Source organism: Oncorhynchus kisutch, linkage group LG19, assembly GCF_002021735.2.
Source record: "Oncorhynchus kisutch isolate 150728-3 linkage group LG19, Okis_V2, whole genome shotgun sequence".
Lineage (NCBI taxonomy): Eukaryota > Metazoa > Chordata > Actinopteri > Salmoniformes > Salmonidae > Oncorhynchus > Oncorhynchus kisutch.
The window spans coordinates 39,789,714-39,805,560 of NC_034192.2; the positions used below are offsets into that span (position 1 = coordinate 39,789,714).

The following is a 15,847-nucleotide window of genomic DNA, read 5'->3' on the forward strand; positions in this document are numbered from 1 at the left end:
ATGCGTGCCATTATTGCTACCGGCTCAGTAAAAACTGTTTATGTACGGTAAGGCGAGTTAACCTAATCAATCATGTTGACCACTTCGTGTTAAAGACCATTCTTAAACCATATGGCAGTGGAGTAGTCGCAACATTCTTTTCTGCCGCCCCGGGTCCTTACCAACTTGTGACAACTGTCAGGAAGGGAGTAAAAAGGAAGAGCTTGTTTAACTGCCGCTAATTGTGCAACTTTACGCAGAAAGCCACTTTCCACACAAAGAGCAGTAGGCCTTCAATCAACAGAAGGATATTCAGATGTTGAAATCACGTGTAATAACCAATATTTTGATGTTACCATAACGAAAACAATATTCAATTCTAGATAAATGTTCACGATAATAAAATGTTGCCTTGCCATTGTGTTATGTCACAAACTGTAGACTAAACCAATACACATCGAGACAGAGGTAATTGCAGATAATATCATGAAATATCATACCCTTTATTTACATATTATTGATTAAATAGAATGGTACAATAAAATTAGGCATTCGTTATTTAATTTATATACAGAACGTATAGCGTGTAAAAGTTTTGGCATATGTTTTACTGGATATTGATAATGAATTTTTACATGACTGCTATTGCTTGGAAACACTGTTTTTTTTATAAATAAAATGTACATCAAGATTGATCCTACGTTCCACTTACATGGGCATTTTAAAATTTACAATTGGATCTGAACTTGGGGACATTCGAGTTGAAAATCTTTAATGTCCTTTAGCAGCTGAAAACGGATGAATAGTTAAAAAATTGCACCCCCCCCAAAAAAAAAGATACATAGAGAAGAAAAACACACACTTTGCAGTCTTGATCGTGTACTTTAACACTAAGTATGTTTCATTACCTATTGAAATAAATATGTATTCCTCAAATAAATGGGTGAAATTGAAACGGGGACATCTAGAAGGCTTTTACAGTCCCATTAATGTAATTAAGATGGAGAAGAGGAGAAAGAAAACTTTCCTTTTAAGTTTAACTGCTATCAACGTCAATATCCGTGCAAAAGTTTTGAAAAATGCGCTTTCTTAAAACATGGGCCTACTGTCAATCGTCCACCTCAATCTCTTCGTCCTCCTCTGAGAATTCGTCCGTGGTTTGGTCTCTGGATGAGGAGGGGGACTGAGGAAATGCTCCGTGTCCCTGTGACGACGGGGAGATGCTAGGGGATATTGCTCCAGAGCTTCCTTGCAGGTCGTCAATGTCTTCCATGTTGACTAGCTTTTGCAGGGTTTGTGGTGGGACTTTTTTGAGCGACTCCACGTCTGCTTTCATCTCTTCCAAGTCTCTCTTGAGCTTGGCCCGTCTGTTCTGAAACCAGGTGATGACCTGAGCGTTGGTTAGCCCCAGTTGCTGAGCTATCTGGTCTCGATCGGCCGGAGACAGGTATTTCTGGTACAAAAAGCGCTTCTCAAGTTCATATATCTGATGGTTGGTGAAAGCTGTCCGGGACTTTCTCCTCTTTTTTGAGGTTTGCCTCTGTCCAAAGGCGTTTACATGCTCACGGCCTTTAGGGAAACGGAAATACAGAGTCACTTTCCAAAACAATATCAGAACAATATGTCTACAAGTGTCCTAAAGTGTTCCATGATAGAATCAGCAGCGTTGTAATTGAAGTCTTGTTTTATCGAATATGTAAAGCAGTTGCAAACAATTGTTATTATTTGGGTATGGTTTGGTAATAACTTGCGTACAGCATTCTATAGAGACAATATGCAACGAATAACAGATTCATGTTTTACACTGTCCATGCACCATTAGGATTAAAATATTTATCAATATCAGGATTGAAATAAACAACATGCTACCCAATAAAACAACCTATAAAAGGTTAATTACATTTTAAACCAGGAAGCACAATAGAACATGTCAGTTTCGAGGCCTCCTTTTCCACCCCAATAAATGGCAGGTTTCCTTATAGCCTACTGTTAAGTATCGCACAAATAAAATTAAACTATGAAATAATAGCCAGGGATAGATAACATCACACAGAATAGGCTTGGCAATAGCTTGACACATATTGCAATGCCTTTAGAACCACACTCACTGTAAACGTTTGATAACAGTTGACACGATAGGTTATCACCAATGGCTATTTCGATGATTATGCATGCTTAGGCAATACAATCACTCACTGAATCTGTAAATGTAAATATTAAAACGTTATGTCAATATTGAATATGAATCATTACCTTCAGCTGCTTGTATAACGCTGACTTCCAGACCTTTAAATGTTTTGCTGGCTAGTTCCTCCAGAGCGCATAACGGCGAAGAGGGAGTGCTAATACCGTTCCTTGCTGCATTTGAGCCGGACACTTTTTCAATAACTCTCGGCGGACAAAGATTTGCAACTGACTTTTTCACAGAGGGTTTGCTTAGGATATCCTCAATGCTGAACGGCGTCAGAGGCTTGTTTGAGTTGGCCGGGGGTGGAAGCTGGTCCAATGGACCCCGTCTCCTCTCCTCACCGCTGGACTGCAACACCGAGCCTGCCTTCATGTCTTTACTGGAGGTCATTGCAGTCCCAAGGAATTACTGCTGACAAAGACTGATTATTTCATTCAAATGGTCGTTCAAACGTCCACAAGTGTTTCCTTCAATTGTCGTCTTCTTCGCAGCCCACTTTTTTAGCACTTTCAGTCGAATTATGCAACTACACTTTTCTAAAATGTTTCTCCAAAATAACCATGGTTCGGGCGTAGGTTGCAGTTTCACAGGCAACCAAATCGTATTTCCTTGCAGAGAGAGACAGTTCCTCTGCGAAGTTCCATGGAGATCTTTAGAAAGTATAACTGTACTGGCTGGGGGCGATTCCCTGCAAGGAATAAGCTGTCTCAAGGAACAAGAAAAAGCAAGCAACCGCTAACGAGTTATTGTTGATTGGGCGAAGTTCAATTAGAGAAACACTAGCTACACTACTTGCTGACCCGCTGCTGCGTCTTAAAGGGCCAGACCATTATAATTAATTGGACGCGAGAAGAGGAGGAGTTTCGCCTCAGCAATGTTGGGGATGTTTGAGGAGCGGGAGATGGCTTGAAATGTTCATGTATCTTCCGCCCCTCCTTCCCACAGGCAACATGCTATCCGTGTATTCCTCTGGAAAGGGAGTTGATGTTCATTTAAACAATGCCATAAGCATTCTTGTGTATAATGGTCAACTCTGTATTATTATGGTACACAGTAGGCCTAATTGAGTGATATAAAAAGAAACGGCACTATTGGCACCCTTGTAGCTTAATCATACAAAATGATACGAGAGATTTGAAGGCACTTATGATTCGGAGACAAAAGGATTGGTGGATAATGTGAGTGCTAGCAACCCCAAAAGCTTGAACAGGGTAGGCAACATCAAACTGCTCACTGCACGGTTAGTCTAATTTTCAATTATGCAATATAGTAAGCTAACGCAGGTAACTCAAATGCAGTAAAATGACTTTTACAATGTGACAAATGTGCATTATTATTAGGCTACTAATGTCTAATATTACTAATATTTATTGAATGCATTACTATTTTGATAGGCAGGACTGTATATGTTATTACTACATTATCAACATAATTGTTTTCTTAGAACTATACAAAAGTAAGCCCACATAATTATTAACATGACATTTTAGCATGCCAATTAAGTTTCAAGAACAAAGCATAGACATGCATTATCCTTCCTGTCGTGAGCTTATAGTTTTGGATCTTTTGTCAGAGGAACCACTAAGATAAACCGTTAACCCTTGAAACCTTTATCCTTTTTTTGAACAACAGCTATCGGTGCTTTACAAAACAATGGCTGCAGCCTACTTTTATCTCCTGTAACCGTATAGCAAGCTAAATAGACAACCTGGGAATGATTAGGAGATAAATAGTGCATTGTAGGACAGTGTTGAGTTACACTATAATGTTCCATAAAATGTCCTAGAATAACATGCTGATAAATCTGACGCCGTGGCCAGTGACAATACTTTATGTGATCTGTTTAGCTTGCAGGTAAAGAGACGAGACACAGAAGAGTTGTCACGCTGCCATTCTCTCCCCATCGTTAATGATGTGAATTCAAATTCTGATGATGTCCGGGCTGTACCATGTAAGAGAGTAGATCAGAGAATGAAAAAGGGGCCAGTTCGAAAGCATCGAGGATCAGGTTGGTTGTGTGTGTTGTTTATCCATTGAGCAGACTATTAGGCCTACTTCATTTGACACAATAACACATGTTGTAGAATATGCACGCATTAATAGTTCGTTACAAAGATTTTTGAAATGGGTTTAACGGCAATCTGATGTATGAAAATACCCATCATGCTATGTTGCATGCTATATGTTTCAATAATTGCAATTACAAAATAAGCAATGTGCTTCGAAAGGAATTTGATCTGCATGCACATAGCGAAATGTTGTTTGTATTTTCGTTTAGCCTATTCAAATATAATATATTGAGAAAAATGTTTACAATTTGTATTACATGTTTTTTAAACCAGCTCCATTTCATTGTTTATGGTGCACACGTAGGCTATCATAAAATGCATATTTGTACCCTATTAGGCTAATCGCAAAAAGGGAAATATCCTAAATGAAATAGGACAATATCAGCATATGAATATAATGCTTTTCACCATATTTTTTTTCTAATAAAAACATTCGATTGACATGTTTACAAAGTGTTGGAGGATTATTTATAATGTATTTTACTAAGCAAATTAACACCGTGCTCTCTCAGCAGTGTGGTAGAAAGATGTAAGATGCGTAAGACCGTGCGTGTCAACAACATCAACTATCTATTTCAAACCCGAGGTACACTATTGTTAATGTCCAATGTTGCGATTATTTCATTGCGTTGTAATAATCGACTGAAATGATAAATGTCTTTCTTACATGAACCCTTAACAGTGAATAGAACCTTGCAGAAACACCATATTGTTCGTGCCAAGAACCCCATATGGTGACATTCGTGTAGGGACGAAACCAAGCCAAATAGCATAGGAGTTATAAAACAGCACGAGATTCTATTAGCTTGGATGGAGACCCGCTGTCTTGGATGTCATTTAGCAATATTGAGAGGGAGGTTTTCCGATTAAATATGTATAATTCAGTCGAAGGGCTCTGTTGACTACAAACAACATTTGAGGTTATAACATTTCAAAGTGGTTTTGGCTATACAATACAATGGAGGTACAGTCTCCCTCAGCTAGATGCGTCGATTGGGCCTTGTAAAATGAAAATTTTCTTCCTCGTAAAAAAACACACATCTGTAGGCCTATCACACTAACGTCATTAATGTGATGCTTAATCTAATGACGAGTTCAATAGAATTATAGGCCTAGGCCATCCATCGAATTTATATATTTTTTAAACTACAGCTTGATAACTATAAACCAATGTATTGTTGCTGATCAACAATTTCATTTTATTTTTTATTTTTTACAATTTGGTTGTGGTCAGTACTATCTTTGGGACGTCCCTAACCCTGAACCCAACCTTAACCCCTAACCTCAACCATAACCACAACCCTTACTTAACCCTTACTTAACCCTTACCGTAACCATTTAAAGTGTCAACTTCAATGGGGGTATGGAGGTCCCAAGGATCCCGTTTAGCAGGGCTATTTGGTTGCAATGATTTTATTACAATACTGTTCTTCTCCACGTGTTATTATTTTTCAACTCTACCTGGAAAATAACCCTTGCTAACCTTTTACAATCGCAGTAGCCTTTAACATAACATATGTTTCTATATACAGGTGAACTTGGAAATGGAAACGAACCACCCATGCTTATTGATGTCATAGGCTAATATTGTCTTGATGAAAAATATTTACATTTATGCCAACAGACTTGGTGCAATTCATAGTTTCGGCCTATTCAGGAAAAAACGCAGAATGTAACGTTGGTATTGATATCATAGGGTTCTTTCAGAAAGAGATACAGCTGCACTCTACGCCCATCAAGAACACAGCGGAGGGCAAACGAGCCATGGAGCGATGGAATGAATGGAGTGTTATATTTCCCTCAAACGCGGCAAGCATTGATAGTTCTAAAGATAAGTCCACCGATATCTCTTTTCCAAACATGTTTCCAATGATCTTTACGGTCTCAAGCGGAGCAGTGCTAATTCGAAAGGTTTTCTTTGGCTTAATTTAACCGTTAATTAGAAACAGAACACCTGACATCATCAATCATTAACTCTTCTGGGAGTTGTGTTTTATATTCGCCAAAGCTCTATCTCCAGTCAGTCAGTCCCCTTTCCCAGAGCTGCATGGTCCCCGGGTAGGTCACATATTGCTCATGGCCTTTCAGTTTTCCTGGTACAGTGAAGATTTGTTGGGGCTGGCTATTGGAAAGGCGTATTCAGACTATCAAAATATCATCGCCAATAGTCTAGAACTGGCTTTTGGAATAACTGCAAACATAAACAGTTGGTTGTGAATGTTGATTTTCTGATGATTTAGGCTGCACTGCATGGTTTGTCTTGATGCTTTGAAGATATTCGAGCAATGATAAAAGTACCCTGGCCCGGTACGTCCAATAAACTAGTAAAACCGGAGAAACATACTGTAGTTCTACCAAATTGTGCTAAAGCATAACATATGCAGGTGCATTGATTCGGTCATTTCTACGTTTTCTCTGTTGGTCTCTGTCCATGATTTAAATACAATTATTATAGACGGATAATCTCTCATCGGCAATATTATTTGGGCTTTACAAAAATGTTTGAAACGTGGCGCGCCCAATGCAATACTACTGTGTCGAGTGACACATCTCAATATCCTTAAGGTAGCTAGACCTATTATGGTTTATTCATCACCTTCTTGCTATAATCGTTACTGACTCCTGTTGCAAAACAAAACAGCTGTACTAACAAATTAAATATAACATGATACAGGAACACTCACATTAACGTGGGAGTTATGGTGACACATGAGAGTGGTGTATACATGTTGTGAAATAGAGGGCTTGCTGAGTTCGCAACAGTTGTGTTGGTCCCCATTGTATCCCTATAGGTCCTGTGATTTTCTGGGCATACAGGGTTGAAACATAAGATATTTGTCTATGCAGGCCCTGAATTTACAACAGTCCTAACGCTGCGTTATGACCGAGGTTCAAATCTTCAGTACAATAAACTGATGTGGTGTCGGGGAGGAGGGTAGTGACTTCAATGTATATGCCTTCTAATGACATTACCTTAGTCCTAGTGTGTCCATAAAGTGCTTGCATTGATCAAATTGTATAACGTTGACAAAATATCAGTAGTCAACCATTTTGATTACAAATGGGTTTGGGCTTTATAAGATGCTACACAATGAAGCAGTAATGAAGACGAAATAATCCTTGTGATATTGTGGGCTTTCACCTCCTCATTCAATCATTATTTTATAGGCATAACAATTCATAACCAACATTTTCAATTGTAAACTGTAAATAGAAAAGTATATTATTTGTATTATTCAAATTATTGATATTATTATAATTTTCAACAAGAAAAATAATGGTAGGCCTACTAATGATAATGCAGTCATTCACAACATTCTGTCACTACTGGAATAAAGGTTGACCAACGTAACAAGAGAGCGAAATACAGGTGATTTCCCTTCAAATGGTAGTAGGCCTATATATTATTTATTTTTTTGTGCAATGTTATCTAACATCATTATTGACTGCCCTAATTTTCTCTGCACCGGCCGAAACATGTAAGGCCTAAACAAGCTTTATTGAACGCAGCGATCGTTTTAAGCAATGATGCATTTTCAAGGAAACACTACTGTCAATAGTTCGGGTGTATGTGATCTTGAGTTGCTCGTGCGTTCTAACGATAACCCTAGTAAACAACACATCATCACCCTAGTAAACAACACATCATCACCACCCCTGAATAAGAGAAAAAGTGAGTGAGCGCAAGAATAACTCCCTGCAGTGTGCGTGTGTGCGCGCGCGCGTGTGTGTGTGTGAAAATGGGGAGGGAGAAAGTGGAGGTTTGTGAGTGCGCGCGTACATGACAGGCAAGGTGGACGCGTAATCTTGGAGACAAAATATCTCCATCCATTCTCTCTGTAGGCGTGCGTGAGTGGGTTTGACGCGTGTAGGGATGGAGAGAAGAACATGAATCCCGGTTTCAAGCACCCTTAAGCATCTAAAACAACAGCAATCGTAAACGTCGGCCTTTAGGTGCTTAGGCTGTTACATTGCGCATTGCCTTTGACAGTGTCATATTCCACGGTGTTTAGTACCTGTTGTTTTTTCTCTCCCTTCAGCCACTTGGTTGACAAATGTTTAGATTTCCAAACGCGGAACCCCAAACGCGCAGGGCCAAACCGCTTCGCAGCCCTATCACCTTTGCACAGTTGATTTTCTCTCGCCGTTCAGAACTTGAAACCCCCCGGGAAGCGGTGTTGTTCGACAGTAATGCTCCATTGGAGTCCATTTAAGATCATAAAGAAGGATGTGGGAGGCCAAGCGCCCGACCAGAAGGGCTTAACGAAGATTACATTGCATTAGTACATGTATCTGCACCGTGGGCCATAATAGGCTTTATTAGCCTGTAATGATCAGAAACAATTTAAGCACCTTTAAAACGAACTATAATGTCAAACACGACTAATAGGTTAGACTGAGCTAACTGTACAAGTCCTACTGCAAAGACAAACACTTTGAAATGTATTCATATTTTGTAAATAGCTGATTATAGGCCTAAACTATTATTGTTGTTATTATTATTATTATTATAATTGTTATTATATAATTATATTATAATGACATTAACATCAGTTATTATAAACTGGGTGGTTCGAGCCCTGAATGCTGATTGGCTGACAGCTTTGGTATATCAGACCATATACCAGGGGTATGACAAAACATTTATTTTTACTGCTCTAGTTACGTTGGTAACCAGTTTATAATAGCAATAAGGCACCTCTGGAGTTTGTGGTATATGGCCAATATACCACAGCTAAGGGCTGTGTCCAGGCACTCCGCAATGCTCGTGCCTAGAAACAACACTCGGGCGTGGTATATTGGCCATATACCACACCTACTCGGGCCTTATTGCTTAATTATAATACTTTTTATTTTACTTTTGATAAATTCATAGCCCATACATTGGTTGTTCTTTTCTTCCGGATGACACCTGTGAGTTCCAGAAGATGGTCTGAATTTGATGTCTCCACTCAATACACTGTAGTAGAATGTTCTTAATCAATTAACTACATGTGGAATCACTTCAATCTAAAGGGTGGACATTGGCTCTATTCAGTATTCACTGTGTACTGTAACATATTGTACCCACAATTACAGATTTCATTTTTCAATAACACACACACACACACACACACACACACACACACACACACACACACACACACACACACACACACACACACACACACACACACACACACACACACACACACACACACACACACACACACACACACACACACACACACACACACACACACACACACACACACAGAGTGATCTTGATGGATGTTTGCCTTTGAACATGGCACCAGTAGACTAATACAGAGAGAAGTGGGACAGATCAAAGGGAAGAACCACACTGTCCCCCCAAATGGACGCCAACTGATGAGAAGATATGGAGCGGTTGAGCCCAAGCCATTTATTATTGGTTAGATGTGGTGTGAGCAACCATGGTCTGATTCCATTTTCAGGGTTTTGTTTTCTCATGTACAGTATTGCTCACAAAATAATGTAGCATTATCCTGTATGGACGATGTGCAGAACTATGTTGTCGTCCATAAAGATCATTTCTATTTGTTGCATTTGAAATGATCCATAATGATCCATACATTGATAAATAACCATACATTGATAAACTAAACTAAGTTCAATTAAACAAATATTAATGCCAAAACTGAATGAATTAGGATATACGGTTTTGTCCTCCCCCCCCAAAAAACACAACTTATTTCCATGATCTTTGGAGTTAATCATTCATTATTATATTCAATGTAGATAAAGCTGTGTATCGATGTTGTTAACAAATTAGATGTTGTTAACCTTATTTTGTCTGCACTGATTGTCAGTTGCTCTGGATAAGAGGGACTTAAATGTAAAAGGCAAACACATGACAGATGCAGTAGGTGTTATGTGCCTATTTCACACTAGAATGTTAAACTGAGACGTGCTCACAACCTCAGCACAGGAGCAGACTCATAATTGGAAGAGCTCAGATTGGTCAATTGACCCCAAGATAAAGCCTACCTGATCTCATGGACAAACGGTCATGCCGTGTTTTATTTGGTTATTTACTGAACCTTTATTTAACTAGGCAAGTCAGTTAAGAACAAATTCTTATTTACAGTGACGGCCTAGGAACAGTGGGTTAACTGCCTTGTTCAGGGGCAGAACAATGGATTTTACCTTGTCGGCTCAGGGATTTGATCTCGCAACCTTACATAATGACGTTTAGCAAAATAATTGGATTTATTGAGGTTTAGGACTTATTAGATTTATTGCTAGGTTTACAGTTAGGATTAAAGTTTGGGTCATGAGACCAAAACCCAAAGTTGATGCGCTAAAGATTAAGCTAACTCATAGTATTGAAAAAGTAACATTGAAAATACACAGCCTCAAGAACAACATCACATACCAAATATACTCTATCCGTTCATAGCTGTAGAAAGTAATGCGCAAAGAAAACAAAATAGAAGGACAGTGAAAAGTTGAAGCTGCTTGTAGTAATACTGCTGTGTAGTAATACTACTTAGGAATATATGACTCATGGAACTGTGAATACAACTAAACAGTCAGAAAGGTACTCTTCAAACAAGAAGCCAGAAAGGCAGTCATTAGAAACATTTGAATGAATGCCCACATGGAAAGCTTCCATATTTCCATAACTATAGTAACGCACACTACCGATTCAAAACATAACAGAAATGTGTGTACATTTTAGTGACATCTGTTCTTTTTGTTGGACGATAATTAATTTGGACTGAACTGGGACTCATATCCACAGTGTCACTGCACATATTTTTGTGAATGAAGATAAATGCTTCTCTGAGTACACTCTGTACCATGGGAGCCGTCAACAAATTAATCACTTGCAATTCTATCCACGGCTACTTGGGCACCTGGTGGGTCCCAATACACGTTCCGAGATAATGAGGGTGCATCGGTGCAACATTTTACGAGCAGAGTGTCGTAGTTCTTGAAAAGAGAAAGAAAAAATGAATAACTGAAGCCACCTCTCCAGAGAGGTATAGTTTCTTGAGATGGTTCGGTGCCACGACCTGAAGCAGATCTCCCCTTTCTCACATCAGGATTTCATTAAGCCATGAGCACTCCTGCGCCACTTTGCTCCCAAACCAAATGAGGAAATAGCTCGTCTGGCCACTGACAGACCCCGGGTTTGGCCGTAAAGATAAATGACCCAAAGTATTCAAGTTTAACACTTTGACAAAACCCACCTGATCTCGAGGATTAATGCAACGAAAAATCCATCTGCGAGAAGGACTCAGAGGTGAGTAATGGCCAGGCGCTGGGAAGGTCAAACAATATTTAGGATAAGTACATATCCAGCGTTGAGACTTAAACTTTCCCAAGACATGTACACTACATGACCAAAAATATGTGGACATCTCATTCCAAAATCATGGGCATTAATATGGAGTTGGTCCCCCCTTTTGATGTTATAACAGCCTCCACTCTTCTGGGAAGGCTTTCCACTCGATGTTGGACATTTTCTACGTGGACTTTTTTCCATTCAGCCACAAGAGCATTAGTGAGGTGGCTCGCATTAGTGAGGTGGCTCGCATTAGTGAGGTGGCCTGGCTCGCAGTCGGCATTCCAGTTCATCCCAAAGGTGTTTGATGGGGTTGAGGTCAGGGCTCTGTGCAGGCCAGTCAAGTTCTTCCACACTGATCTGGACAAACCATTTCTCTATGGACCTTGCTTTGTCCACGGAGGCATTGTCATGCTGAAACAGGAAAGGGCATTCCCTAAACTGTTGCCACAAAATTGGAATGTCATTGTATGCTGTAACATTACGATTTCCGTTCACTGGAACTAAGGGGCCTAGCCCGAACCATGAAAAACAGCCCCAGACCATGATTCCTCCTCCACCAAACTTTACAGTTGGCTCTATGCATTCGGGCAGGTAGTGTTCTCCTGGCATCCACCAAACCCAGTTCCGTCCGTCGGACTGCCAGATGGTGAAACTTAATTCATCACTCCAGAGAATGCGTTTCCGCTGCTCCAGAGTCCAATGGGGGCAAGCTTTACACCGCTCCAGCCGACACTAGGCATTGCCCATGGTGATTTTAGGCTTGTGTGTGGCTGCTTGGCCATGGAAACTCGTTTCATGAAGTTCCTGACGAACAGTTCTTGTGCTGACGTTGCTTCCAGAGGCAGCTGGGAGCTTGGTAGTGAGTGTTGCTCCTAGACATTTCCACTTCACAATAACAGCACTTACAGGTGGCTCACAGCACTTACAATACATTTGATGGACTTGTTGGAAAGGTAACATCCTATGACGGTGCCATGTTGAAAGTCACTGAGCTCTTCAGTATGGGCAATTTTTCTGCAAATGTTTGTCTATGGAGATTGCTTGACTGTGTGCTTGGTTTTATACACCTGTTAGCAATGGGTGTGGCTGAAATAGCCAAATCCACTCATTTGAAGGGGTGTCCACATACTTTTGTATATATAGTGTATCTCATAGATTTGTGTGGGGACGCTCACACACATGCACCTGCACGCACACTACTGTTGTCCAAATATCAAGAATAGTATACTAGTTCCACCAGCATTATTACCACATAAGCACAGATAGTGCAAATATAACTTGTTATATCCACCCTGTGACTTTGAAATTATGTCAATAATGTTGTCTACTTTTCATAAACATATGGATCATATGAGTTAGGTCAACGAAAATTACAAATAAGCAATGCTAAAGAATATAAAATGTCAATGTAAGACATTGGTACGGCTTTTCAAAGTATCCCGTCCCATGCCATTTGGGTGAGCCAAAACTGTAATACCCTCTGGTTTTGGGTTTAGGCTAGCCTTGCAAAAGAAAGACAAAAAAAAACACATCTAATGTCGGGAAGTAAGTCATCTTTCATGGAGAGCGATGCTCTCCCCTGTGAAACATCTTTCACCCTGCGAGGCTGAGCACTAATAAGTGTCTTCATCCAAAACAAAGGGTTACTCTGCAGCCTACCTGGCCAGTCCTAACACAACACAGGACATCAGAGGGTTAATAGGCCACTTAGAGTAATGCATCAATATAACTGAAAACCAGCCTGCTAGAGCCTTTAAACACCACACATTTGTAAAGCGAAAACACAGCATGAGCCACTGGGAAGTCAATGGGGGTGTTAACTTTATGTGTGCAAACAAGAAAATTACATTACATGTTCTACTCATTACTGAAAATGACCTAGTAATAACAATCATGGACACTGGTTTAACCCCGGTGCAGAACCACAAGCTAGAATGGTTTTCGGTTCTGGAAAATTAGCAGATTGATGCTTCCAGTTTTCAAAGTAAGAGGCATGTGTAGGAAGTTATGCTAACAACACCACTGCATAAACACTGCTAAGGCAGTATAGATTTCATTCCAGCCTACTTATCTATCACTGACACTACTAACTGGCTTTCACATCAATGTTCGCTTGTCATTTTTGAAAATGCACAAACTCCCCTTTCTCTTTTATTCTACTCGGGCTCCATCTAAAACGGACAGGAAGTTGGGCAACATAAATAACAAGGGAGTGAAACTACCGAGGAAGGTCTTGGCCCAAGCTTCCCCATAACTTACTTTGTCACTGGGAAATAGGCTCACACCCAGTCAAAATCATAAGCGATGATTCCTCGGAGAACACTGTGCATGTCCCAAGGGCGAGAGACCTTTCCTTAGGCCCAAAATAGCCTTCAGTCCAAGCTATGCCCTGTTCCAGGTAACAAACAGACATACTGTATGTTCTAGTGGAAAGTCTAGGTTTCTAATTCGTTTTGCTGACAGGCCTCCCTGACCCAGTAGTATTTTCTCCTTGTGCTGTTTTGTTCAAATGTCCTAGACGAGAAAGGAGAGAAAAGATAAATATAAAAGGAAGGTGCACAAGAGGATTGCAAATTTCCATGCAGTTAAGGAGTCAACAATGAGGATACTTGTTCAAATATTTGGGATTACAGTAAAAAGCTTTGTCAATTGAAGAACTGCTGGAGGGGATTGTCGTATTTGGAAATTGGATTTGGAGGGGATTCTTTGGAGTGTGATTATTAATTTTATGGTTGTTGTAGCATTAATTTATTAGTATTTACTAATCCTGGATCCCCAACGTACACTAGATAGACTGCATACAAGTGTAGTGGCTACACTTTTACCACAACACAGACATTATTGCTTTACTGAAATGTTGTAAAGATGTTTATTTAGTTAGCAACACTGGATATTTATTAATTTTTTTATTTAGCATCCTTAAAATGCCCAAATAATTTATACAATTCTCCTTGTTCCTTTCAACTTGTGTAATGTGATCTTTCATCCTCATGCTTACCTAGTATTTGGTTAGCATAGCCCCTGGGCAGTAATGAGCATGTAGCCAACTCATCACTAGTCACCATGAGTGTTTCAATGTTTCATTCTCTTCAGTTTAAATAGGGATATACATATTTTCCAAATGTAACAGCAGGTGTTGTGTGGCTTAGGTGGTAGAGCATGGTGCTTGCAATGCTAGGGTTGTGGGTTCAATTCCCACAGGGGACCAGTATGAAAAATGTATACACTCACTGCTGCAAGTTGCTCTACATCAGGTCATCTACTAAAGTACTGTAAATGTAAAGCACAAAAATGCTCCTTGTCTGTGGCCATGTCTAATGGTTACCACAGGTCTGGTATCTTGCTTATTATGCAGGGTGCCAATAGAACCAAAGCAGCACCCAGGTCTGCACTCAGGACAGTTTTTAATTACAAGCAATTGAATCAATTAATCCAGAATGGAGTAGCCCTGCAAAAGTAAAGGTAGGTGTGAACATTGTGGCACTATTGGCCTGTAGCACTATGCCTATTTCTCATTGTCAACCGGTACTTTGAGTTCTGGACAGATATCACAAATTGCCCTTTCATTTTTTTTTTCTTCTTGACACTGTGCTCAAGGGCTGTGATATATCCATCAGTGACCACACTCACCATAAGGAAGCTGAGAGAATACATGCAATGGAGATTATCAGGACAAAACCCCATCAGCTTGTCAAGGGATGCAGACAGTAGACAGTATTGTATCCACATGTATTGAACACAGAGCTGTCAACGTGTCTGACGGTCCCATTCATCATGTACAAAGCCAGCGCTGTCAGAGCCACAATGCACCCCATCTATCCCTGCCCTAAGTGACAACTCTGAGATGAGCATTAGGGCAGCGGAGGATGTATACAAATGATTTGTTTCTTTCTCTTTGCACAAGGCAATTTCCTCAAGGCACTCAGCCTAGGGGGATCGTTCAGAGTGAAACCTTATGGCAAAGTAAAAAAATCCTTTGGCTCCTATAGTTGACCTAGTATCTAACCGATCTTACCAACTAATACAGTAGGAGATTGACTATATATTCTTTGGATATTACAGGAGTTACATTTTTTATAACAACTAATTAGTAGAATAAAAAGTAATGGAGGATAGATTATCCAATTAGTTTAACCAGAGCTTTGTGTGTGTGTGTGTGTGTACACATATATATATACACTGTATATAAGTGTATGTGTGTGTGTTTGCATGCACATATGTGTGTGATGTGTGTTTGTGTGTGTTTGTGCGTAAGGGTGGGCATGCACGTGTGTGTGAGTGTCTGTGTGTGTGGCC

General features: G+C 40.0%; 1 protein-coding gene across 1 annotated transcript; it reads right to left on the reverse strand.

The window, feature by feature from the left end:
• Nucleotides 1-866: 866 nt before the first annotated feature.
• lbx2 (ladybird homeobox 2) lies at nt 867-2,990 on the reverse strand. Its single transcript, XM_020452085.2, has 2 exons — nt 2,233-2,990; nt 867-1,548 (listed from the first exon to the last, which is right to left on the reverse strand). Exons 1-2 carry the CDS (start codon nt 2,555-2,557, stop codon nt 1,088-1,090), a joined length of 786 nt encoding a protein of 261 aa, XP_020307674.1. The 5' UTR covers nt 2,558-2,990; the 3' UTR covers nt 867-1,087.
• Nucleotides 2,991-15,847: the final 12,857 nt, after the last annotated feature.

Excerpts from the sequence above, each read along its gene's own strand:
- lbx2 (XM_020452085.2), bottom strand. The coding sequence starts at position 2,557 with ATGACCTCCAGTAAAGACATGAAGGCAGGCTCGGTGTTGCAGTCCAGC. Across the intron at positions 1,549-2,232 it reads CGTTATACAAGCAGCTGAAG|GCCGTGAGCATGTAAACGCC; the intron begins GTAATGATTCAT and ends GTTTCCCTAAAG.